We start from the raw sequence: 23,864 nt of genomic DNA, 5'->3' as shown, positions 1-23,864 counted from the left end.
CCAATTTCTGCCCGATTGTTTCAGTCCATATAGAGATTTGTTTAACATGCAGACTGGTTTCTCGCCCGTTTTCCATCTCACTTCAAATCCCTCTGGTTGCTCCATGTAAATCTCATGGTCAATTGGGGCATGGAGGTACGCCGTTTTGACGTCCATTTGGTGTACGATGAGATCGTATTGGATAGCTACTTGCATTAGTATGCGGATTGATATGATGTCAGCTGTTGGGGAGAAAGTCTCTGTATAATCTACCCCCTTGGTTTGGTTGTAACCCTTTGCAACAAATCTTGCTTTGTATTTTGGGGATCCGTCAGGGTTTTCTTTAATTTTGTATACCCATCTACCGCTGATTGTTGTTTTGCCTTTGGGTAGAAGTGTCAGCTTGTACACGTCGTTTTCTTTCAAGGAATTGATTTCCTCCTGCATTGCTTTGATCCAATGGTGTGCTACTGGGGAGGTTGTAGCTGCTTTATAGGTGTGTGGTACACCATGTGCGACTTTGTAGCAGTAGTCGAGATTGACAAGTGTGTGACCACTCTCGTCTTGAACTGTTGTTACATAGTCCTCTAAGTAGCTGGGCATCTTGTGTTCCCGCTCTGGGTATCTGCGTGTATAACTGCTTTCTTCTATGATATTGAGTGGTTCATTAACACTAGGCTGTTCTCTGTCTTCTTTCGGTTTTAGATTTTTTATCAAATCTCTTTGGAGGAAGTCCTCATCATTATTGCTTAGTGGAGAAGTTTGGTTTTGTTGTCAGAATTGTTGATGAATTTTACTTGTCTGTGTTTGTACACTTTCTCACTTTCGGGGGGGGGGTAGATTAGGTATGCTGGGCTGTTTCTGTCGTATCCGATAAATATTCCTCTCTGGCATTTTGGGTCCAGTTTCCCTCTTGTGTTGGAGTAGGTGTAGCACACCGAACCGAAGATGTGCATTTTCGAGAGGTCGGGTTTCCTCCTGGTTATTTCGTAATATGGAGTCTGTTTCAGGCGGTTGTTGAAACACCTGTTTCGTATAACTGCGGATGTCATGATAGCATAGGTCCACAGGGTTTTGGGTAATCCACTCTCTATGATCATGCATCTCGCCATTTCGAACAGTGTCCGCCAATTTCTTTCGGCTGTTCCATTCTGGTGAGGTGAGTACGGTGCTGAAGTCTCATGTTTAATTTTGTTTTTGCGGACTAATTTCTGGAAATCGTTCGACTTAAATTCTGAGCCGTTATCTGTCCTCAGTATTTTTATTTCGCCGTAGGGTGAGATATCCGCAATGAATTTTTCGGCGGCGAGTGTGGTGTCACTTTTATTTTTAATAAAATATACAAATACAGCACCGGAGAAATCATCGGTGAACGAGACAGCGTATCGGTTTCCGTTTAGGTCTGCCGGGTTTATAGGGTCGGCTAAGTCCGAGTGAACTAGATGTAGTATGCTGGTTGCTCGTTCATCCGGGTGTTTGTTTCTGCTTTGAGGGAATTTTCCTTGAATGCAAATATTGCAATTTCTATTGTTTGCGTTTTTTGGTTTTATTTGCATTCCACGAACTACAGCGGGTAGTTTCGTTACGTCGTCGTAGTTACAATGGCCGAGTATTTTATGCCACGTGTCGACGTCATAGCATTGATGGCAGCTGTCTTCGGTGCTTTCATTCTGTGTGGTCGTTAAATAGTACAGTCTTTTATGTACATATATTTTGAACCTTTTGCCGTTTTTATGTATGAGTTCATTTTTATTTTCTTTAAAAATGACTGTTGCTCCGTTTTTAGTAGCAGTTTTTACGGAGAAAATGTCTTGTGGGTAGGAAGGTATCAATAACGCCATTTTTAAAGTAACTGTGACGCGGTTTCCATTTTCGTCTACTAAGTGTATTTCTGCGTCTCCTCTTTTTAATGCGACGCCGCTGGTTTTTGTTCCGTCCGCTAACTCCATGTAGTGGTTTTCTGGCTGGAATGTTTGGTCGAAATTTTTGAATTTCTTCTCATCTCGAATGATGTGAGAAGTGGCACCAGCGTCGACAAGCAAACCCGTGGGTGACGTCGTCTTCCGCACGTGGTAGTCCTCCATTTTGAATGTGAACGTGTGTTCTTCTTCAATGTCCGCTGCCTTTTTCATTGTGTCCCTACGTTTGTAGTGGCAAGACTCTCTTTTATGAGTGGTGGCTTTGCAATAGTTGCACCACATTTTTCGTTTGTTGTTGGCACAGTCTGTAGATATATGCCCTTTTCCGCCGTACATGTAGCATGTAGTGTCTCGCTTGTCGCGGTCGTTGTTGCTTATAGCAGTTCTCGAAAAGGAGGAAGTTAGTTTCATCACGTCGTCGCTGCTAGACTCGTTTTTGTGCTTCAGAGTTTCTTCAAAGCTGTGAAGCTCGGTTTTAAATACCGGGAACGTTAGTCACATATATAGAAAATGGGTCGAACTGGCTAGGTAATCCCTTTAATATCATCGCGATGATTAAAGCATCGTCCACTGTCTGTCCGGCATTTCTGAGGGCTGTTAGAACGGTTTCCGTTCTTATAACGTAGTCCGTGACACTTTCATCGCTATTCTTTTTGAGAGACGTTAGTTGGGTGTATAAAGAAATGACTCTAGGCTTCTCTTTTCCTGCGTAATGTTCGCGTAATATTTTTAGAGCTTTTCTTCCATTGTCTGCAGCTTCTCTCATTATCAGGGATAAGCTTTTATCATCTAGAAACTGTACCAGTTCGGCATACGCTTCCTCATTTCTTTCATCGTCGTGTTCATTTGATGAGTTTACGCCTAAGATGGCGTCTTTTAGACCGAGCGTACATAAATGGCCTAAGAATTTTACTTCCCAAATTTCGTATTTGGCTTCATCTCCGTCGAAAGATAATCTGCTCCATCTGTTTCCATTACTTTTCTGGGCCCATAACCTGTTGAGTGGTGCATTTTAAGTGAAGCAGAGACAAAATGGACAGGAATTCAAAGGAGGAAAATAGATACACGTGTTGACTGATGAGGAGAACTCTTTATTGTAAAAAGGGGAAGAACAAAAGGGATTATGGGATATGTACAGGGAAAAGGGAGGTAATAGGGATACAAGAGTTATCGGACCTTCAACAATATATATATATATATATATATATATATATATATATATATATATATGTAAGGGGATCAAAGAAGTATATAAGGATTCTTTAAATGGAAACTTCTTGATAAAATAAAAAGCATGACATGCAGGTGGAGCTTAGATACAAGAGGAAAAAATATTGATACTAGAAAAATATATACTGATGCATACAGTGGCGTAGCATCAGTTTTTGCCGTCTGGGGCGGTCATAAAATTTGCCCACCTGCTGGCATATAATAACCTGTTCCCTCTGCTGGCATATAATAACCTGCCCCCCCCCCGCTGGCATATATTTACATGTTTGACCCCCCACCCCCGCTAGCATATGATTATCTGTTTTTCCCCCTCCCACGCTTGCATATGATTACATGTTTCGTCGCCCGCCACTCACTGCTGGCATATGACATGTTAAAACCTTCAAAATTATTTAAAAAAGCCCTCAAAATATTTATTTCCATTGAACTAATATTTACACAATTCTTTTCAGATTAATGTTTACACAATTCCTCTTTTTTAAAATTTTAATTTAATTTAACAATTTCTTTTCAATAATTTGAATAATAAGTATGTAAACATTGACGTCAAGAAACCAAAATCACAACGTAATATGAGGAAATAAACAAATATTTTACTTGTTTGAAATTTATAACAGATATATTTCAAAGCTATATTCCATTCTCAGTGTGTTGTTTTTTTTCTTTTTTCTTCTTCCTTGCCATGTTGTAAAATTGGAGAAAGAAAAGCCTGTTTGTAAATAGCAGCGTGTTGTATCTGAGCAGTTATATTTTGAAATGTTCGAACAGTGCGTAGGTACCGTGAGAATAACGTCAAGAGTATGAGTTCCATATAGAAACGTTGATTTAATTTGAATAAATAAAATATGCATCAAATGTGCTTGAAATCAAATCACAACATTAATATTAGGAAATAAACAAATATTTTACATGTTTGAAATTGATAACGAATATATTTTCGGAGAAAACAAGACACTGAGGATGGAGTATATCTCCAAAATATATTTGTTATAAATTTCAAACAAGTAAAATATTTGTTTATTTCCTAATATTAATGTTGTGATTTGATTTCAAGCGCATTTGATGTGTATTTTATGTAAACATTAATCTGAAGGAAATTATGTAAACGTTAATATGAAACAAAAGAAACCAAATATTTTTTTCACAACAAAACGTATAATTCAAATTATAAAAAAATGTTAAATTAAATTAATTGGCTACACAAACAAATACAATAATAAATTTAAATGAGAACATTTGAACACCTGAAAATGTTATGAAATGATAAAATCATTTTTGTTTACTTTTTTGTTGTTAAAGTCCGAATCTTCGCCAAATAACATGGCTGTATCAAAGAGAGGAGAATCCAATGTAGTTTATTTTCATTTTTCTTCATAATTTTATTATTAAGAGGTCGAGCCTCTCGAAGAGAAAAGTAACGTCTTGTATTGGCGCTTTTTGAAATCCTTGTGTGCAATTGCTCGGTTTAAGCGCAAAATTTAAGGAATGGAAAGTCACACATTTTAGAAAACATGTTTTTATAAATTTAAATGAGAACATTTGAAAACCTGAAAAGGTTAAGAAATGATAAAATCATTTTTATTTACATTTTTATTGTTGTTTTCGAATTTTCACAAAAAAACATGGCTGTATCAAGGAGAGGATAGTTGTTTTCTGTTCTTTTTCTTCATAATGTTGTTGTCAAGAGGTCGAGCTTCCTGAAGAGAAAAAACGTCTTGTATCCATGTTTTTTGAAATCCATATCTGTAATCGCTCAGTTTAAACGCAAAATTTAAGAAAATTGTTGTTGTTAATAATGTTTCAATCCTTTTAAAAATAGTTTTAATTTATTTTCAATAAATGTATTTAGGGATTGAAAATGAGGCTATAAATTTATTTTTTGTGAGAGAAATAACGCAAGGCATCAAGTCAGTTGAAAATTTATAAATATACTTTTCACTTTTTTTTTTGGCAAAGATATCAATAACTATCAAAATTCATTCTCTCGACAAGTTCCCTCGCTTTGGATAGGATTGCCAAGTCTGTAAGCTTTGTCTGGCTCATTTTTGATCGAAGGTAGTTTTTTATGAGCTTCAGTTTCAAGAAAGAGCGCTCACAGTTGGCAACGCTAATAGCTTGGGTACGGAAAATGTGCAGCAAAATCACATTATAAGGAACGGAATCCCCAATGTGGTATTTCTGTATAAAGTTCAAAAGATCAAGAAGTCCATTGATTTTGTTTTTTCCTGAAGCTTTCACAAAATACTGTAATCTCTTCTTTCGGCAAAGAATTTATCTTTTTCTATATCTTCGTCAACTTCACCAAGCTGACAATCATAATTATCATCAAGCAGATTTGACAGTGTAAGAAAAGCGTATTTACTTGCAAGATTGTGAACTTGTTGAAATCGGCAAGATATTTCTTCAGTCAACCTGTCTATGACAGACAGCATTTCCCGTCTCAACTCAGTATGAAACCCCAGTGCTGCATCAGTCAATTGTTCACCACCCATTCGTTTCTGTTTGCGGATACGATGCTCCATACTTATCCTCATTTGGGAGCAGTTTTTTTGACTCGTCTAATGTAGTGTCCACCATCTTTTCTCTATTCTGAAGATGACGATCTCTTAACGCCGTCAGCCTGACAGAACTTTGTTGCAGATCAAGCCCCTTTTCTTGAATATATTGATTTCTGGGAGAATAGTTTTCCAAAGGGTCAGAAATAAAAAAAAAAAAAACGAAAACGACAATACCGAGTTGAGAATTAAAGATGCATCTGATATTGTGGTTGCATTTTCTCCTTCTTCTGTGAGCTGTTCCAGGACAATGACGACTTCCAATAATTTTTTTACCACAACATTTACAGCATTTGCTCGACTACTCCATCTAGTTTCCACAGTCTGCTTGATACTTAGATCAGTCAACTGAATCAAGATGTCCCAGCGATGTGTAGATGCAGAAAAGAACGAGAATAACCAGTCCAGTACGCCAAAAAATGTAACAGAGTGAACCACTACAGAAGTGGCATGTACACAACCCAGATTTAATGAATAGTTAATGCATGGCACAAATAGCTTTTCGGCTGATTTTGGCGATTCGTTTCTGCACACCCGATCAGTGGCCTGCCTCAATAACAGCATTGTCAAATGCCTGGCCAATACAGTCACCAATCTGAATCCCATCGTTCTCCAGTTCTCACAAGATCAGTTGAAAAATATCCTCCACACTTTTACCTATTGTCTCAATGAAGCGGACAAACAACTCCTTCACTGTGACTTTATTTTCATCAGTTTTTACGTAGCGCAACACCTCACTCATCTGGTCCTTGTGAGATACATCAGAAGTGCTATAAAAATATTTGCCTTCCTTGATCTGATCGATGATTTTCTTTCTCACCTGCTTTGCCAAAATGCTCACAAATTCATTTTGAATTTCTGATGACAGAGAAGAAATAGTGATTTTCTTTCCCAGGTTAATTTTCACCAAATGTTCACGGAGCACAGGTTCATACTTGGCCAATAAATTTACCAATTCTAAAAATTCCATTTATTTTCTTGATCTCTTTCATCATTATAGTGCCAGATTCTGCTCGGCGAGAAACCTAATGATGTCCAGCAATCTAGCTAGAATTTCCTGTCACTTCTTAGTTTCCTTCTCAATAAAATGTTGCTCTACTTTGTCAACTACCTTTCCTTCAGCATGTCGGATATCTAGATCTTTCCAGTTGAGAAAGTTTGAGCATGAAATGTGCTAGCTTCATATTTATATACTTTCGGGTTTAATTTACATCGTATTTTGATGTTATTATTATTTTAGTGTTAGTGATAATTTAAAAATAATACATATTAATCATTAGTACCAATAATAAAAAAATTAAATTAAAAATTTTAAATAATCGGTTTGGGAATCCTAAATTATGGACACATTTTTCCAATTCCGATACCTCCAAAAGTTCCGATTTTTTACAACATTTCCGGTATAAAATTTCAGATTTTTTGTTAGTTTTTATTTATTTTTTCTATTTTCTATTTTTACCCTTTCAAAATGCCGTATCTGACATGTGCCGCTCGTAAAACAGGCGCACATTTTTTCGATTCCAAAACCTTAAAAAGTTTCAATTTTTTACAAATTTTCGGTATAAAATTGAAGATATTTTGTTAGCTTTTATTTATTTTTATTTATTTTTTTCTATTTTCTATTTTTACCCTCTCAAAATGCCGCCCCCCTGACATGGGTTGCTCGTAAAATAGGGCCACATTTTCCGAACCCGATATCTCCAAAAGTTCAGATTTGTTACAACATTTTCGGTAAAAATTTTTTTCTTTCTTTCTTTTTTCAACCTTTCAAAATGCCGCCCCTGACATGTGCCGCTCATAAAATAGGGACACATTTTTCTGATTCCGATATCTCCAAAAGTCCGATGTTTTTCAACCTTTTCGGCATGAAATTTCAGATTTTTTGTTAACTTTCATTTATTTTTTTACCCTCTTAAAATGCCGCCCCCCAGCATGGGTGCCCGGTGTTTCCCGGGTTTTTAGACGTGTGTGTTGAGCAAAAAAAAAAAAAAAAAAAATTGGTAGTAGGAAGGCAGGCTCAAACCCGTACCACGAAGGAGGAAAATAACGGGAAAAAAATGTGACGTCTTTGCCTTTACGACCACCACCAAATCGGAAGTGACGTAGTTTTAAATTAAGGCTAGACAATCGAATAGAGGGAATGATTTTCGCAAATATCTGTGAAAAAAGCGACCCTTCCTTATAGAAAAGTGCCCAGGTGAGGGTGAAAAAATTAATGTTTTTAGCCAATTTTTCGATATTTGTTGTCTGAAAGGTCGAGCTTCAAAACGATACTGATCATGTGAAAATCCGTCGCCTCTGTCAAAGGTTTTAGACAGGCATGCGAACATACATGCATACATTTATATATTGGTAGCTCAAATTTTCAACCCAAGCCGATTAAAAAGCTTGCCCTATCTTTGAATATACTTTATGTAAAATTTCAAATGTTTAGACCAGAAATTGTCTGAGTAATTTGGTAGAGACCGCAGAGGTCAAATTTTTTTTACTTTGACCTCTATTATGACCCCTTAACATTATTGAGCTCAAATCAAGTTATTAAGTTCGAACCATGTTCAAGGAATCTATATCTAAAATTTCAATTGTTTATGCCCACAATTGTCGGAGGAGTTTGATAGAGTTCTCAAAGGTCAAATCGTTGAACTCTGACCCCTTAACAGCCAAATTTCTGTCCGAAAACGGATTACAAAGATTTTCCGAATCCCCATATCCAATATATCAAATTTCAAGTCTGTACACTGAAAACTAACAGAGTTATTGTGAAGGGAAATGTACACAGACAGACAGACACACACACACACAAACAGACAGACACTTTCACTTATATATATATTATTATTATTTTTATTTTTTTTATGATACATATTGATTCCATTGGGAACGACAGAAAATTAATGTAACAAATTGATAAAAAAAAATTATGTAAAGTTCCCCGGGATTCATAGCAAAATGACACTGAAACAAAGGAATGGGGAATCCTATTCTCAAGGCACAGGTAAAAGAAATGTTGAACAATGAACACATGCAAAATATAAAAAATGACACCATGAAACAATATCAGTTGAAAATAAGTTAAACTTAAAAAAAAAACAAAAAAAACATTGTTAATGACTGTTTTGATAAAAAAATCCAGTGATGTCGACCCACTGCTACGAATTCGGAATAGTAGCATGTGAGCGAGATAAAAAAAAAGTTCTAAACAGTTATGCTTTTTAAAAAAATATTTGTGATTTACATAAGTAATATTCATGCATTTAATAGTAATTGGACCTTTAAATCAACACTCAGCTAAACCAACGACTGATAAAAAGAATTCCCTTTAATTATTTGTTTGGAGCCAAGTAAATGCTACAAAGTACAAAACAAAAATATCTTAAACTCTTTCAACTAAGTTTAAAAACTTACCGAAATAAACATTTTCAAAAATATGTTAAAAATAAAAACAAATTATCCACCATAAGGTGGGTGTGAATGCAAAAACAAATATTTTTCAACCAATATCCTAACCCATTGGGCCACGGCGACAGTCATACCATGACATTGCAAATTTATGTATTTGAAATGTGAAGTGGTCCATGCATGTGCAGATGCTGAAATCATTTAGAAAGAAACGATTTTACATGACCCCCCCCCCATCAGATTCTGTTGTACCTATTTACTATGCCTCCCCACGGGACAGAGTTAGACACCAGGGTCGTTTTTTTAACGTGGAGAAAAGGTACAAAAATAAAAATTGTCTCAGTCGTGAAGGATTTCTCCTCCACCGAAAGAGAACAAGAAATAGAAGTGCAGCATCTGAAGAACAGATGGTATTTATTTGCTCCCCCACTGAGCAAATTAGGCACAAGGCCGTTTTTAATGTGAGGTAAAAACCAGCTCCCCTAAAAGTAGGCAAAAAGGGGGCACTCTGGTTACCAAAAATAATAATTGTCCCAGTATAGAGGGTTTCCCCTCCATTGACTGGTACAAATTATCTTAAGTGCAGCATCTGCCGGAACAGATGGTATTTATTTGCTCCCCCACCGAGCAAATTAGGCACAAGGCCGATTTTTAATGTGAGGAGTGAAGGGAGGGGGAAGGGGAAAAGGGGACCAGCTCCCGAGAGGTGGGAAATGGGAGCTGGTTAAAGGTCAGGCATGTGGGGTCGCCCCCACATCTGGTCTTTGCTAGTCATAGCTAGTCATAGCTTGCAGTATCTGCCGGAACAGATACTACACTTTGATCTTGTTTATATATTTTATTGAGAAAGAAAAAATTGAACATAAAAAACGTACAAAAAATTCAATTCAACAAAATTAGGCACAAGGCCCTACAAGAAATTGGGAGGGGGAGGGTACAGGGTCTTTTTGACTATGTAACAGATGAGACTTTGAAGTCTTACTCTTGACTGGCAACATTTACCAAAATACCTCAATCACTCTGTGGATCCTAATCTAACTAATAACCCCAGCGTTCAATGTAAAATTTAACTATGTACAATTTGTATATTCATTTCTGTATGTTGTGTGTGCATTTTTTTTTTTTTTTTTTTTTTTTGTGTGTGTGTGTGTATGTGTGAGAAAATAAAGTTCGATTTCATTAGAAAGAGTTCTTGAATTAATTGGCATAAAATGTTCGTGGAGTGGGAAAAAACTAATGAAAATGTTCATTTCAAAAATAAGGAAAAAACTACTAATGTGTTGTTAGTAAGACCCCCCTGAACTATTCTATGTGGCTAGATCCCCCACTGTTTTCCGGGGAACCGAAAACAAGCAGAGCATCCCTAATGGGGTTTGGGGAAGTGGCCTTAATGGAGGTGGGAGAAAATAAAGCAACGGATGGAGGGGGTAGGAAGGTGACCTCTGAGTAGGGGGATGACCGGGGGCATCAGAAAATAAAGATGAGGAGCAGGGGGGTTGGGCAGACTCAGAGGTTCTCTAATACCAAAAAATAAAATCAGGAACAGGATCTCATTTGTACCACCAGTCAAGAGTTACTTTACTGAACTTATAATGCTAACCTAGGCGGGATGGGTTCCGTAGGACCCAGCACCGCCCATGCCATGCCTAAGGAGGGAACACGTATTGAAACTTGGCTCCTCGACGGATGCACAAACTAGTGCTGTGCACCCACCTCTTGTCAAATTCCACTCTAGGCAACCTCTTCCAATCGCATCTGATCTTTACTTTAAGCAAATGTTTAAAGTAAACGATCAGATCCCGATCAGGAACAGATGTCCCTTCGTGGACCAACTTGAGGCGCGCGATCCAAATGGTCATGCGCGCTACTGCTAGGATCGCCAGGAAAACCAAACTTTCCTCCCTGGGGAACGGCGGCTCCATGTTGTACACAAAAGTTCCTACGTCGAGATCGAGCAGACACTCGGCATCGATGCGAGCTGTTACCCCCTCGACGTACCTTAATAGGGGCTGTATCTGGCTGCAACTAAAAAACGCGTGCTCGATTGTTTCGGGCTCGCGTTCGTCACAGCACGGACAGAAGCGACTGGTATGTTCTTTATACCGGAAAAGTACGTCGAAGAGGGGCAGCGCATTTCGGACCAGTCGCCAAGTCAGGGAGAATTCCGAGTTATTCAGAACCTCCCGTCCCGGCGCCCAACACCATTGAGAACGGACAACCTCCATCGACCATCCCATCCGCCTACAAAGTGGATCCTTCGCGGTCCCCTCCACTAAATCCCGATACAGTTTCTTCCTTGGCTGATTGAGGACATTGGTCCCCGGCAAAGCTCTAAGAGCGGTTCGGCATTCGGAGAAGAACTTGGACTCCCCCTTCGGTCTACGACGACCTTCTACCGAAGGGTTGGGTTTGAGATTGGGAAACGAGTTCTCAACCACAGGGACCCAAGGAGCGTCTCCTTCAAGCGAACGACCCAGGAAAGCCAATCTCTCAGCGTTTCTATGACACAAGAGACTGGGCTGACCCAGGCCTCCCTCGATCGGACTTTGAACACAGACCTCTCTGCAGACATAATGCTTACCCTCGTTCCACAAAAGTGAATCGAGGCGCCCTTGTAAGCGGGTTAGTCGTTCTGCAGGGAGAGGAAGTACAGACAAACGGTAAAGGATGAGCGGAAAGACGTATGTAGCACACGCCTCCGCCCGACCCTTCAAGGACAATTTCCTTCCAATCCAAGTCTTTACTGACGATTTGACCTTAGACTGTACTTCCGACCAATTCTTTTCCAGCTGAAGTCCCGGTCCAAACCAGACACCGAGAATGCGGACCGGTCCATCGGTTCAGCTGAAAATACCTGGAAGCGAGTTTACCCCGGTCCAGGCCCCCAACCGCAGGCCAACAGACTTGCTACGGTTGAAGATGACCCCTGTTACTTCTTCGTATCGAGCGAGCGCCTCGACCACCGCTTGAACGTCCGTGAGGCAAGACACGAATACGGTGACGTCATCGGCGAACGCGGAAACCCTGGCTCGTGTGCCTCCAGGGAGAGCTATTCCGCGCAGGACTGGTGTAGCCGCCTCGTCCCTTAACTTGCGAAGGAGGGGTTCCAACGCCAGGACATACAACAGAGGCGACAGCGGACAACCCTGTCGCACCGACCGAGAGACAGCGAATGACTCCGACAGCTTACCGTTGATCTGCACCGCTACCGTCGGCCTGTCATACAGAACAAAGATCCACTTGCGAAAGTCCGGATTAAATCCGGCGGCCTCTAGCACAGATCCTAGGAACCGATGGTCGACCCTATCGAATGTCTTGGACTGATCCAAACTGATCAGCGCGGCTTCGGCGTCGTCTTCTGTCCCCTCTATGATCGAGCGTATCAAGTGCAAATTGTCTTGAATCGATCTCCCCTTCACAGCATAAGTCTGGTCCGGTTCGATCAAGTCAGTGATGACAACCTGCAAGCGATTCGCAAGAATCTTTGCCAAAATCTTTAACTCTGTGTTTAGCAGAGTCAAGGGCCTAAAATCATCAAAGTTTTCCCTCCCACCATGCCGTTGACCTTTCCTCAGCAATGTGATCACACCCTTGGTCACCTGTCCAGGGATGGAACCCTGGGCAAACCAATGGTTGAACATATCCTTCAGAATAGGGACCAACATGGGCGACAGCCTCAAGTAAAACTCGTAGGGTAAACCATCAAGCCCCGGGGATTTGTTAATGCCGACCTGCTTCAACGCAGTAATGACCTCATGTTCAGTAATAAGACCATCACAGCTAGCCGCCCGAGCCGCCGTGAGGCGGGGCGAGTCAGCCAAATAGCTGCCAAACTCATCAACCCTGAGTCCGGGTAGTTGGGTGAAGCGCACCGATAGATGCTCCCGAAACCCCTCGCAGATCTCCCGAGTCGATACTAAGGGGTGTCCTTCCAGGTTATGTACTTTACGAATGTACCCATCCGAACCGCGCCTTAAAGCAGCCTTACGCTCAACAGCGTCAACATTCACAGCCTCGTTAGAAACTTTGTTTAACCTAGCCCTAACTACTTGACCTTCATACCGCTCGCTAGCCAAGCGGTTGAGATCTTGTTTAGCTAGTGCTAACTCTAGGGGGTCCCCCCCCTCCACCGCCCGGGTCAGCTTATCCTCTAAACGCTTCTTTGCCTTAGCCTTATCTATCGCGAGGCGTTGGCTATACTGAACAGAGAAGCGCCTAATTTTGGCCTTGAGACTAACCCACCACTTACTCCCTGTAACCGCCCCCACTAAAGCCCGCTGAATTAGCTCAGTGACCTTCAACCGGTAGTCCTCCAGCTCCAACAAGGTGCTGTTGAACTTCCAGTATCCGGCCAGTTTAGGCCTAGCGCTTAAGCTCAAACGGGCCATAAGAAGTTTATGGTCCGAGTGTCCTAGCAAGTGGAACGTGGGGCAAGATAGGAAGTCTACATCGCCTCTTCTAACTAACATCCGATCCAAGTAAGTGCTTGGATGGGAAGGCACTACAGGATGCCACGTCCACATCTCCCGCCCCGGATGATCCAGACGAAATCTGTCGACGAGATCGCACGAGGCCATCAGGTCAGACAGACTGCTGTCACACCACGCCGACCCGCTAGTCCCCCCGACCTTATCTATTTTGGGATCAAGGATTGCATTCCAATCCCCCATTAAAACTAACCGTTCCGGATCCACTAAGAAGCCCTCCAACCGTCAAAAAAAGGTTGCCCTCTCTACAGCAGCATTGGGAGCATAAACAGCAACAATCCGAAAAACACTACAATTAACCGCAACATCAACAACAAGCGCCCGCCCGTCCTCGCCTGCGTGAACAACATTCACCGACGCTGACAGGGTGCGACTCACTAGCAAGGAGATTCCACGACTATAGGTATTGCCATATGCTGAGTAGACATCGTAATCGTTTACCAGCACCTGACAATCCCCGTCACAAACAAAGTGGGTCTCCTGGATAGCGGCAATATCTACCTTGAGGGACACCAAGTCTCTCACAACGCGCGAGGCCTTGCTTCGACACCTGATGCCCCTCACATTCAATGTAGCCAAGTTCAAAGACATGATCACTTACCTCAAGCACTGTCACAGACGGGTCTGAAATCCTGGGCAGTGAGGACATGGCAGGCCTGGCCAAGGCTGCCGGTAAGTAAATCCGATGAAGGTGATCCATCCTTGGCCACGCCCCCCACGTCCAGGGGGAAGGTTAGTTTGAGTGCCCTGTATAGCGATGGGTGTACATACATGGGGATTCTACCCTCACATTTAAAGAAAATGTTGGTCAGTGAAGGATGGTCCCTATCCACCAGCTGCTGGCCTGGGATCGCATTCTTCGCTGCCTTAATCATTGCCCACATTCCTCCAGTCCTACCGTCCTTGTTGACCCTAACGAAAGTGGTCAACAAGGGAGCGTCCTTGAATTTAGTGGGGTCTGTTACTAGGTCTCCACCGACTTTTTCAAAGTTTTTAAGTTTATTGTACCGGACCTTCTGTTGTCCTTTAAGGTCCGGAGCCGGTTGGAGAGGGTCTGTTTCACAAATCCTGCTTCCTGGCAGGAAGGGGAGCTTTTTGGTCCGTTCAGTGCGGACTTTGGGAGTGGGGGAGGGGACCTCTTTTGGTTGATGGGGAGGCTGAGTGCTTGGGGAGGGGGTAGCCTGCTCGTTTTCTTCTTTTTGGCTCCTGTCACGGGATGAGGGGCGGGAAGAGTTTCTTGGGGCCTTTATAGGAGAGGGGGAAGGTTGTTCGGGTTGCTGGGGTGTTGGGATCACAGGGGGCTCATCCTGTGTTGTTGTTGCGAGGGAGTCCTTCTCAGTCTCAGTGGGGGTAGGAGGGTTTGCGCGTGTCTTGCGGCTTTTCCTCCTCCTGGCCCTCCTGATCTCTGTTGCGCTCAGGGCCATAGAGACTGTTGTTGTCTCTTCCTCTGCCTCTGACGCGGCCTCCTCCTCAGATTCTGGTAGTTTCCTCTTTTTTGAGGAGGAGGGTGTCTGTGTGTCCATTTTCTCCGTCTCGCTCTTCGGTTGTTCTTGGTCTTGGGTGACTTGCCTTTCTTTACGACCGTCACCCAGCCTGTCGGTGCCTCTGGAGGATTTGCGGCCGGCGCGGGAGCAGCGGCTTGATTTGTTGTCACGCTTGTTCCCGCCGCTTTTGTGGGCTTCTTCCCTCCATTCCTCTTTGGACAGTCCTTAGCCATATGCCCTTGTTGTGTGCACAGCCAGCAATGAGGCCTCCTCCCTTCCACTATAAGGGAGAGTGTCCACTCTCCGAACTTGAGTGTGGCTGGGATGGCGTAGAATCCAGCCTTGTCCAGGACCATCTGTACTTTGTAGTCCCCGGTCATGATGTTTCTTAATCCGCGGACTGGGGTGACTTCCTCTACGTCTCCATACTGGCTTAGGATAGCCCCCAGTTGTTTGGCCTCCATATAGCAGGGGACGTTTAGAGCAGAAACATTTGCTCTCCTCTTGTTCATATAGATGGGTTGGAGCTTTATGTTCCTGCTCTGATGGCAGGTCCTGGACAGCCTGACTGCGTCTTCGGAGGTGGGGAGCAGAACATCCCACTGTGCGTAACTCCTTCTACAGATGTAGTTGGCGGGAATGTTCTGCTCCAGCAACACGTTCATCATGGTGTCCTTGTTGACGCCCGTCAGACCCCTTGTCTTGGTGTCTGAAGTTATCAGCGAGAGCACTCTTTTCTCCAGAACTTCCACTTGACCCGGGAGGGGTTGGATGTTGTTCCCCTGGGTATACTCCTTGTAAGTGGAGTCGAAGAGTGCTCTGTAGTCTTCGGGCGTCAACTTCCCTTGCTGCTCTTTGGGGCCCCATGCCGGTCCTCCATCCTGGTGGGTGTCAGCTGGACTCGGGTTGGGGGGCGTAGCTGGTGTTGTGGGGCTCTCTCTTGTTATGGGCATTTTTGGTTTCGGAACTGGGCCGTTACCAGGCAAAGTAGGCCATTGTGTCTTTGGCGTTGTTTCGTCCTGGCTTGGTTGGCTTTCCGGGCCGCTCCCCTTTCTTATTTTCTTCCTTTGCTGGGTGGCTGTCCCCTTAGGGGATGGAGGTGTCTCCCCTTCTGGTGCCGTGTTCCCAGCTGGAGCCTTGGTGGGTACTGTCAAGGGTGTCTCTCGTTCCAGCTTGCTTTTGTTACCACTGGCCGGAGAGTCACCCCTTTTCCGTATTTGGTCCTCTTGGGGAGTGTTGGGGGGCCAATCACTGTCTTCCCCGCCGAATAGTGAGCAGATGGAGGCTATTACATCTTCATCCAGCGCCTCGGTTTGGTCCGCGGTGCTGTTTTCCTCCTTGTCTGTTGGGGAGTCGCCCTTTGGGGGAGCGGGGGATGGGTTCCCCGGTCTTCCTCCCTTGGTTCTGCCGTCCTGGGGTGGAGCTGGTTGGCTGGGTTCTGCACTTTCCCCAGCTAGTGACTTAACGGCAGCTTTTTCCGCTGGGTTGCCCTCGTGGGGAGTGGTTGCCGGTGCTTTTCGGGGGGTCGCCGCGGGCTGCGGCCCTACCCTCCCGCTTTCTTCCAAGGTCGCCACGCGCCGGGGCCCTACCTTGTTTCCTGGCGCCGTCTCGCCGGGAGATGCATCAGCTCCCTCACATAGGGAGTCGTTCGCAGTTGAGATGCTGCGCATTTGGGGTGACGTACCCCTCCTGCCTGGCATCGTGGCGGTTGCACTGGCCGCTGGCGCGGACCAAAGTGTAGTAGGGGAAAAGAAAACCCAGGGGAATGGAGGGGGAGGAGGGGGAGGAGCGGACTTTGAAGAAATTAGAGTTTTTGACTTCCCCTCACGGGGATGTCGGGTTAGCAGCTCAGATCCCCCCGCGAGGGGGGAGAGCTGAGAAGAAAGACGCAGTGGGTGCTAGCGGGTCAGAGTGCCGCGTCGCAATTAAGAGAGAGAGGGGATAGGCATCCCTGCCCACAGAGGGGAGCAGAAACGAAGCACCCGCCCTACCCCACGTCACCCTACCCACTAACTACCCCAACGGAAGCGAGAAAGAGAACCCTGTCTGCTCGATCCACTGGGAGAGCAGCGAAGATAGACAAAGTTTGGGCCTGGCAGGTCAGAGTGCTGCTCAGGCAATTAAGTGTTGAGAAATTAGACCATCCCAGTCTCGAGAAGTGAGACCGAAACGAAGAAAAAACAACATGCAAAAACAACAAAAGAAAAAAGAAGGTCTCAACTACCAGCGATAGTGGTGTTGGTCCCTAGATTCCAGTCTCCCAAAAGAGGGGATCGGTTTCCGGGTCCAAGCTACCACAAATGTGGAGTCGGTCCTTTAGGTCCTGACTCCCCAAAGGAGGGGGTCGGTCCTTGCTAACAAAAGTTAGTAAGAAAAAACACCTTAACCTAGCCCGAAAGCCCGGTGGTGGGTCAAGTTTAGTAACTGAGAGAACAGATGGTGTTTATTTGCTCCCCCACCGAGCAAATTAGGCACAAGGCCGATTTTTAATGTGAGGAGTGAAGGGAGGGGGAAGGGAAAAAGGGGACCAGCTCCCGAGAGGTGGGAAATGGGAGCTGGTTAATGGTCAGGCATGTGGGGTTGCCCCCACATCTGGTCTTTGCTAGTCATAGCTTGCAGCATCTGCCGGAACAGATACTACACTGTGATCTTGACCAAAAGGCCAAGGATCAGGCAGCTGTTGTAGTCAAAGTAGAAAAAATTAATATTTTGTTGTAAATTTCACATTATTATGTGTCTGAATTCCTGTCCAGTATCAGAATCATTCTTATCCACTTTGGATTTCAAAAGCTTTAGCAAGACATACAAACATACATACAATCACACTAAGACATTTGCTCTTTATATAATAGATGTTGGTGCTGTTCTTGACAATACCCAAAGACACTATTGTTATCCTAAATGGTCTTTAACAAGGCCAGGAACTACGCCATAGAACAACTGAATTAAATTTGTGTAATCTTTTTTTTATTTTACAGATATAAACCAACTCCCGAATATATTTTGTTATTGGCATTTCAGAGACTTGACTCCGACAACAAAGGCTATTTGACAAAGGATGAGATAACTAAATTTCTTACTGAAGAAGGTTAGTCTTTGTAATTTGTTTTCGGAGAAATTGATTATTTTAATTTCATTTTTATAATTCGTTAGAATGGAACGTCTGCATTTGTATGACCCTGTAGTATCATAATGTCATAAATTACCTTAGTTATAAGACAAAATCTCTATAGTAAGATTATCTCCCTTGATTAAAACCTCTCCAGTCTATAAATAATTATAATAATTATCGCTGTTTATACTAAACTATTTTAGTCTGGCCAGTGTGTTTTTCTTATTTTTTTTATTACATACTTTAATCATATCAAGTTATAAATTATTTTCCTTGAATAATAAAAACTCGTCATTCTATGATTATCTTTCTTCACTCTGAACTCTCTAGTTCAGGATTTCCCAATCAGGCTTCAGCGGAACTCTAGTGTTCTTTAAGAGTTTGTCAAGAGTTCCTTTAAGAGATGCTGATAAATAGACAGAGATTATTATGTATTTACACATATGTGCAAATTATTTTTTCATTTTTTTTAAATCTTTTTTCAAAGTTATGTGCTTCACAAACTGTCAGAAAAATATGTTGATCTTTTCTTTTTTTTTTTTTCAAAGTAGCTGATAAATCTGAGAAGGAAATTTTGTTTTACATAAACCGATTATATATAAAGAAAAATATTGCTTGCATTATTAAGAAAATATTTTATAATCTTATTATTTATTTAATAAATAAGATTGTAAAATATTTTCTTATGTAGGGAGGTTCATCGAAACATCACCATTATTGGAAGGGTTTCACAAAGGTAAAAAGGGTGGGAAACATTGCTCTAGTCTATATGAAGTTATAAATAGTTATCTTTGTGTGGTTTCAAAATATAAATGCATTAATTTGCATATGATTGAATTAGCGGCATTAACCGTGCCAGACCTGAGCTATTGAACATAATTTGCCCCTGGCCACCTCCTGGGTAAAATTATGAAAAAAATATAAATGCGTCAGTAATTTTTTGCTTTCTATCTACTGCCAGTTGTGTGCCAGTCCACTCAACAGGTGGAGCTCTCCTTAATGCATAGGTTCTTTCTGCAGTGGGTGTACCAGAACCTTGTCTTCATCTTCTTTTAGGGGGTTGCTTTTGTAAGATACTCCAGGGTGCTGTCTGTTGTATCTCAGGTGTTTTTCCATGCACAAAGCACAGATGTGGTCATATGAGGTGCCTGACAACACAAAAAAACATGTGGTTGGAAAAATACTGGTTTAGCCGTAACTCGGTATATAACATTTTCGAAAAGTACAGGTATATTGGTAACTCGGTCTGGTAGGGTTAACAACAGTGAATTTGGAAGAAGAGCAAGTCAAGTATATTGCAGCAAAGAGAACACACTAAATTTAGGAAGTTGTAGGAGTGCTGTCAGTTTCTTTTTTTTTTTTTCTATTTAGATTACAATCTTTTTTGGCAATAAAAGCGAATTGATGCAAGCATATTTTTGAGAATTGTTTATACTATTCGAGAGTCAAAGTTTTTGAGAATTATTGTTATTGTATTATGGAGAAGTTTAAATAATGATTCGATAGTCAGACATTTTGAAAATTAGGGGATTGTGCAATTAAGCCAACAAACAACTAAGGTACTACAAACGACTAAAGGAAAAAAATCAAATATACAATAAATAAATGTTACCATGGTCAATAAAAGTTACTAGCTGACTCATTTTTTGTGTTTTAAAGTAGTTTTAAATGCTTTTTTTCATGTCAAATATTCACATTTTATGAAGTGTGTCCTTGCACTGCTCTTCCATTTTTTTATGGGCCCTTTATCAACATTATTTTATTCCCCATTTGAGGATTATCTCCCTTGATTAAGAATTTTCTCATCTATATATAATTATGAATAGTTATCAATGTTTGTATTTATTTATTCAAAGCTGAATAAAGCTTCATCCATTTTTTGTTAGCTTTACAGATCATATATTCAATCTGGTATTGAGAACATCACTATTATTATCAAACAATCTGACTAGGTCGTTATTCCTCTTTCTCTCAAATCCATCTTTATCACTTCCTCTCATGTTTTCTTTGGCCTTTCTCTAAAATGACCATGCTACCTAATCTGTTCTTCATCTACTAACTCAGTTATTCTCTATTCTTTCAATGTAATAATAAAAAAACGATGTCAGATTCTCTACACACATCTCATTATACTGTCCATCAGATCCAAGCCTGAAAATAACATACAAAAAATTAATTATATTATTACTGTTTCTCTTAGAAAATAACCTTCAGACTGTAGAGGAATGGAGTCATAAATGGATGGTAACATTTAATGCTAATTAGACTTAGCTGCTCTCCTTTAACAATTACAAGAAGCCTCTCCAACCACCGATATCATGACAAATAACATTCTACCTGAGAATTCTTCCTTCAAGCTCCTCGACTTAACATTCACAGGAAATATGAACTGGAACAAATATTAGGTTGGTAAGAAAGTTCTTGCGAAATTTTCAATTTTGATCTCAAATGATGTATTTTCAAATAAATTTTCATTATAATACCTTTACTTTATATATCATTTTAAAGAGCGTTTTTCACTCAATCTAATCGTTTAAATTACAATCGTTTTAAAACAATTGTCTTCTTTTCAGAACGTTGAATACAAAATGGAAAAAAAAAACATTTGCACAATTTTCTTATTTCAATTCAAGCTAGGCCGAAACAGCTCATGATATCAACAAAGTATTTGGCTCAGGAACCACTACTGAATGCACATCAACTTAGTGTTTTAAGAAAGTTTGTGGCGGCGATGAAAGTCTTGAAGATGAGCATAGTGGTTGGCCATCGGATGTTGACAATGATTAATTAAGAGCCTTGGTGGAAGTCAATCCATGCACAACTGTTTGAGAACTTGTTTCTGAATTAGATGTAATGCATACAATGATTTCCAACCACTTGAGAGAGATTGGAAAGACACAAAAATCTTGATAAATGGGTGCCTCACGAATTGAATGACAACTAAAAAGAATACCTTTATTAAGTGCCATCTTTCCTTCTTTTACACAACAAGAATAACCCGTTTCTTGACTGTGTTGGTTCTTTACAACAACCAGCGACACTCAGCTCGGTGGTTAGATGCCGACAAAGCTCCACGATACTTCCCAAAGCCAAAGTTACACCAAAAGAAGGTCATGCTGACTATTTGGTGGTCTGCAACTGGTCTCATCCATTACAGTTTTTTGAATGCAGGCGGAAAAGTACTGTCAACAAATGGATGAAATGCATCAGAAACTTTAACAAAACCCAGCATTGGTCAACAGAAAAGGCTCAGTTGTCCTCCACCACAATGCCAAACTGCACATTGCTAAACCGACTCTGCAAAAGTCAAACGAATTAGGCTATGAAACTCTGCCTCATTCGCCATACTCTCAAGACCTCTCACTACTGACTTCCACTTTTTCAAGCATCTCGGCAACTTTCTGTGTGAGAAATGCTTCAAAAACATAAGCAATATTAAAAACGCCTTCAGCAACTTCAAGATTTTTGCATTACTTGCATAAATGCACTTGTTTTGCGTTGGCAAAAGTGTGTTGATTCTGATGGTGCTTATTTCGATCAATAAATGTTTCTTTAAGTCGAGATATGTTTATCAGAATTTAAAAGTTAAAAAATGCAAGAACTTTCCTGTCAACCTGATACATTGGGGACATTGCAAAGGCAGCTGCAAGGAAGGTGGGATCTACTCACACCTGAGTGTATCCTGTGCATGGCATATTGTTATCGCATCTGTACTAGTGCATCTATCACTATTCTCTTCCTTTTGGATTGGGTCCAAAAACGAATCTCCAATCTAATAGGATTTGCTTTGTCAAGCTCCAATCCCTGTCCCATCGCCACAATGTTGCATCCCTGTGCCTGTTTTACAAGTATTTTAATGGAAAGTGTTCTGATGAACTCATTGCACTTGTACATATCCCTGACAAACTTGCTAAGCAAAAAAAATACACCCCCTTCACTGTTGAGGTCCCTAAATGCCAGAAAGCTTTCTACTCTAATAGCTAGACTTTGGAATTCCATCCCTGCTACCTGCTTCCCTGACTGTACTGATATGCAGAAGTTTAAATGTAATGTAACATCTTAACATCTTGTTAATCTTTCCTAGGCATGCTCCCAAATAGTAGCCCTTTATGTCTAAATGGTGATATGCCTTGTTTGGGTGAATGTGAGTAAAAAAAAAATAAAAAATAAAAAAAACACATATCTTCAATCCTAACTGAATTTCACTTCCATAAATGATAACCCTGTGCATATAACTAAACCAAACCAAACTAAATTAAAGGAAATCAAAACAAGTCGAACCAAGTAAAGCTAAACCAAAACAAGTCAAACCAAAACAAGTCAAACCAAAACAAGTCGAACCAAATCAAGTCGAACCAAATCAAGCTAAACCAAATCAAGCCAAACCAAATCAAGCCAATCCAAATCAAGCCAAACCAAATCAAGCCAATCCAAATCAGGCTAAACCAAATCAAACCAAATAAAATCAAGCCAAACTAAATTAAGCTAAACCAAATCAAGCCAAACTAAATTAAGCTAAACCAAATCAAGACAAACTAAATTAAGCTCAAACAAAATAAGCCAAACCAAATGAAATCAAACAAACTGTTACAATTATCCATTTAAGGTTTTCAATAAGTAAATTATTTTTACAAAATGATAAAAAATAGTTTTTATGTTTCCAAATTTTTTAGATAAGATTCGTTAATTGATATTTTGGATTATTCAGAATACTGATCTCATTTTGGATGTTATTTTCAAAACGTTTTAGCTGATGTAGCCGACCTTCTTCAGATGTAGTTTTTCAAACTGTAGAATCTCCATGCTGAACTTGGTAATCTGTACAAAATTTCAAATGTGGCCCTTTATTTAACCCAATGCAATTGCTAATTAATTAAGACTTCTTCCAGGTCATAGCTGATGGAATGAGAGTTCAACAAGATGCACCTAAAGAAGGTCAGAAGTTACATTAACTGAAACATTGTGAAAATAGCATAGAAGATGACAATAGTATTTCGACTCATCCAAATAATGTAAAATAGTTTTTGTTTTTCTTGTAGAAAATTCTGTGCAGTTCTTTTTCTTCAAATTTATTTTTAGGAGAAGTCTTCAACCAGGATGAATTGGCTGAATTGTTTTCTGCTGCAGCTGACCCTGAAACTGGAAATATTTCATACAAGGATTTCATTCCGCAAATGGTTGTAGAAGATTCGTTGTATTAAACTAAATTTCAATTCGAACGTATTTACATCTCCCTTTATTTTCGTTTTCTTTTGCCAATTTTTCTTAAGTTAATGGAATTATTTGAATAACTTGCTGATCGGCTTGTTGTGGAATGTTGCAAAAATGAAAATAAAATCCAAGCTTTAAATCAAGTGTGTAGGGAAAATTGTAGTGAGTGCAAAAATCACCTCAGCAATGCCCATTCCTCTGCATCATTTCTTCTTAAAGAAATACTCAACAAAGAGCGGGCACCCTGCCCCTGCTCTGTTTATAAACATGAGATCAGTGGGGGAATATAGGGGAAATTATAATAAGTGCGAAAATGACTTAGCTCAGAAACGCTCATGTGTCTGTGTGTTTTGTAAGGTTCAGAAGCTTAATATAAAACCAAAATAGAGACACACAGCTGATTTTATCTTCAATAGTCACAATATGCAAATTAGATGATCCTAGGCCGCACAGAAGCTAGTCGTCTGAAAAATGGGAGAGTTTGTTTG

General features: G+C 40.9%; 1 protein-coding gene across 4 annotated transcripts in view; it reads left to right on the top strand.

Annotated features, from left to right (window-relative positions):
* LOC145260511 (dynein regulatory complex protein 8-like) overlaps positions 1 to 23,388 on the top strand; it is a 39,886-nt gene extending 16,498 nt beyond the window's left edge. Inside the window, exons 5-7 of one of the 4 annotated variants that reach the window (XM_080118639.1) lie at positions 7,358 to 7,414; positions 18,032 to 18,141; positions 23,219 to 23,388. In XM_080118639.1, coding sequence (XP_079974765.1) covers positions 7,358 to 7,414; positions 18,032 to 18,141; positions 23,219 to 23,244 — 193 coding nt within the window. In that variant the 3' untranslated portion in view covers positions 23,245 to 23,388. The remainder of the gene's footprint in view (positions 1 to 7,357; positions 7,415 to 18,031; positions 18,142 to 23,218) is intronic. The other 3 variants (XM_080118636.1, XM_080118640.1, XM_080118637.1) reach the window with 3 other exon arrangements.
* Positions 23,389 to 23,864: the final 476 nt, after the last annotated feature.

The sequence above is a fragment of the Euprymna scolopes genome, chromosome 36, assembly GCF_053919585.1.
Source record: "Euprymna scolopes isolate OS-2025 chromosome 36, ASM5391958v1, whole genome shotgun sequence".
Lineage (NCBI taxonomy): Eukaryota > Metazoa > Mollusca > Cephalopoda > Sepiida > Sepiolidae > Euprymna > Euprymna scolopes.
This window is presented reverse-complemented; position numbering and strand designations above follow the sequence as displayed.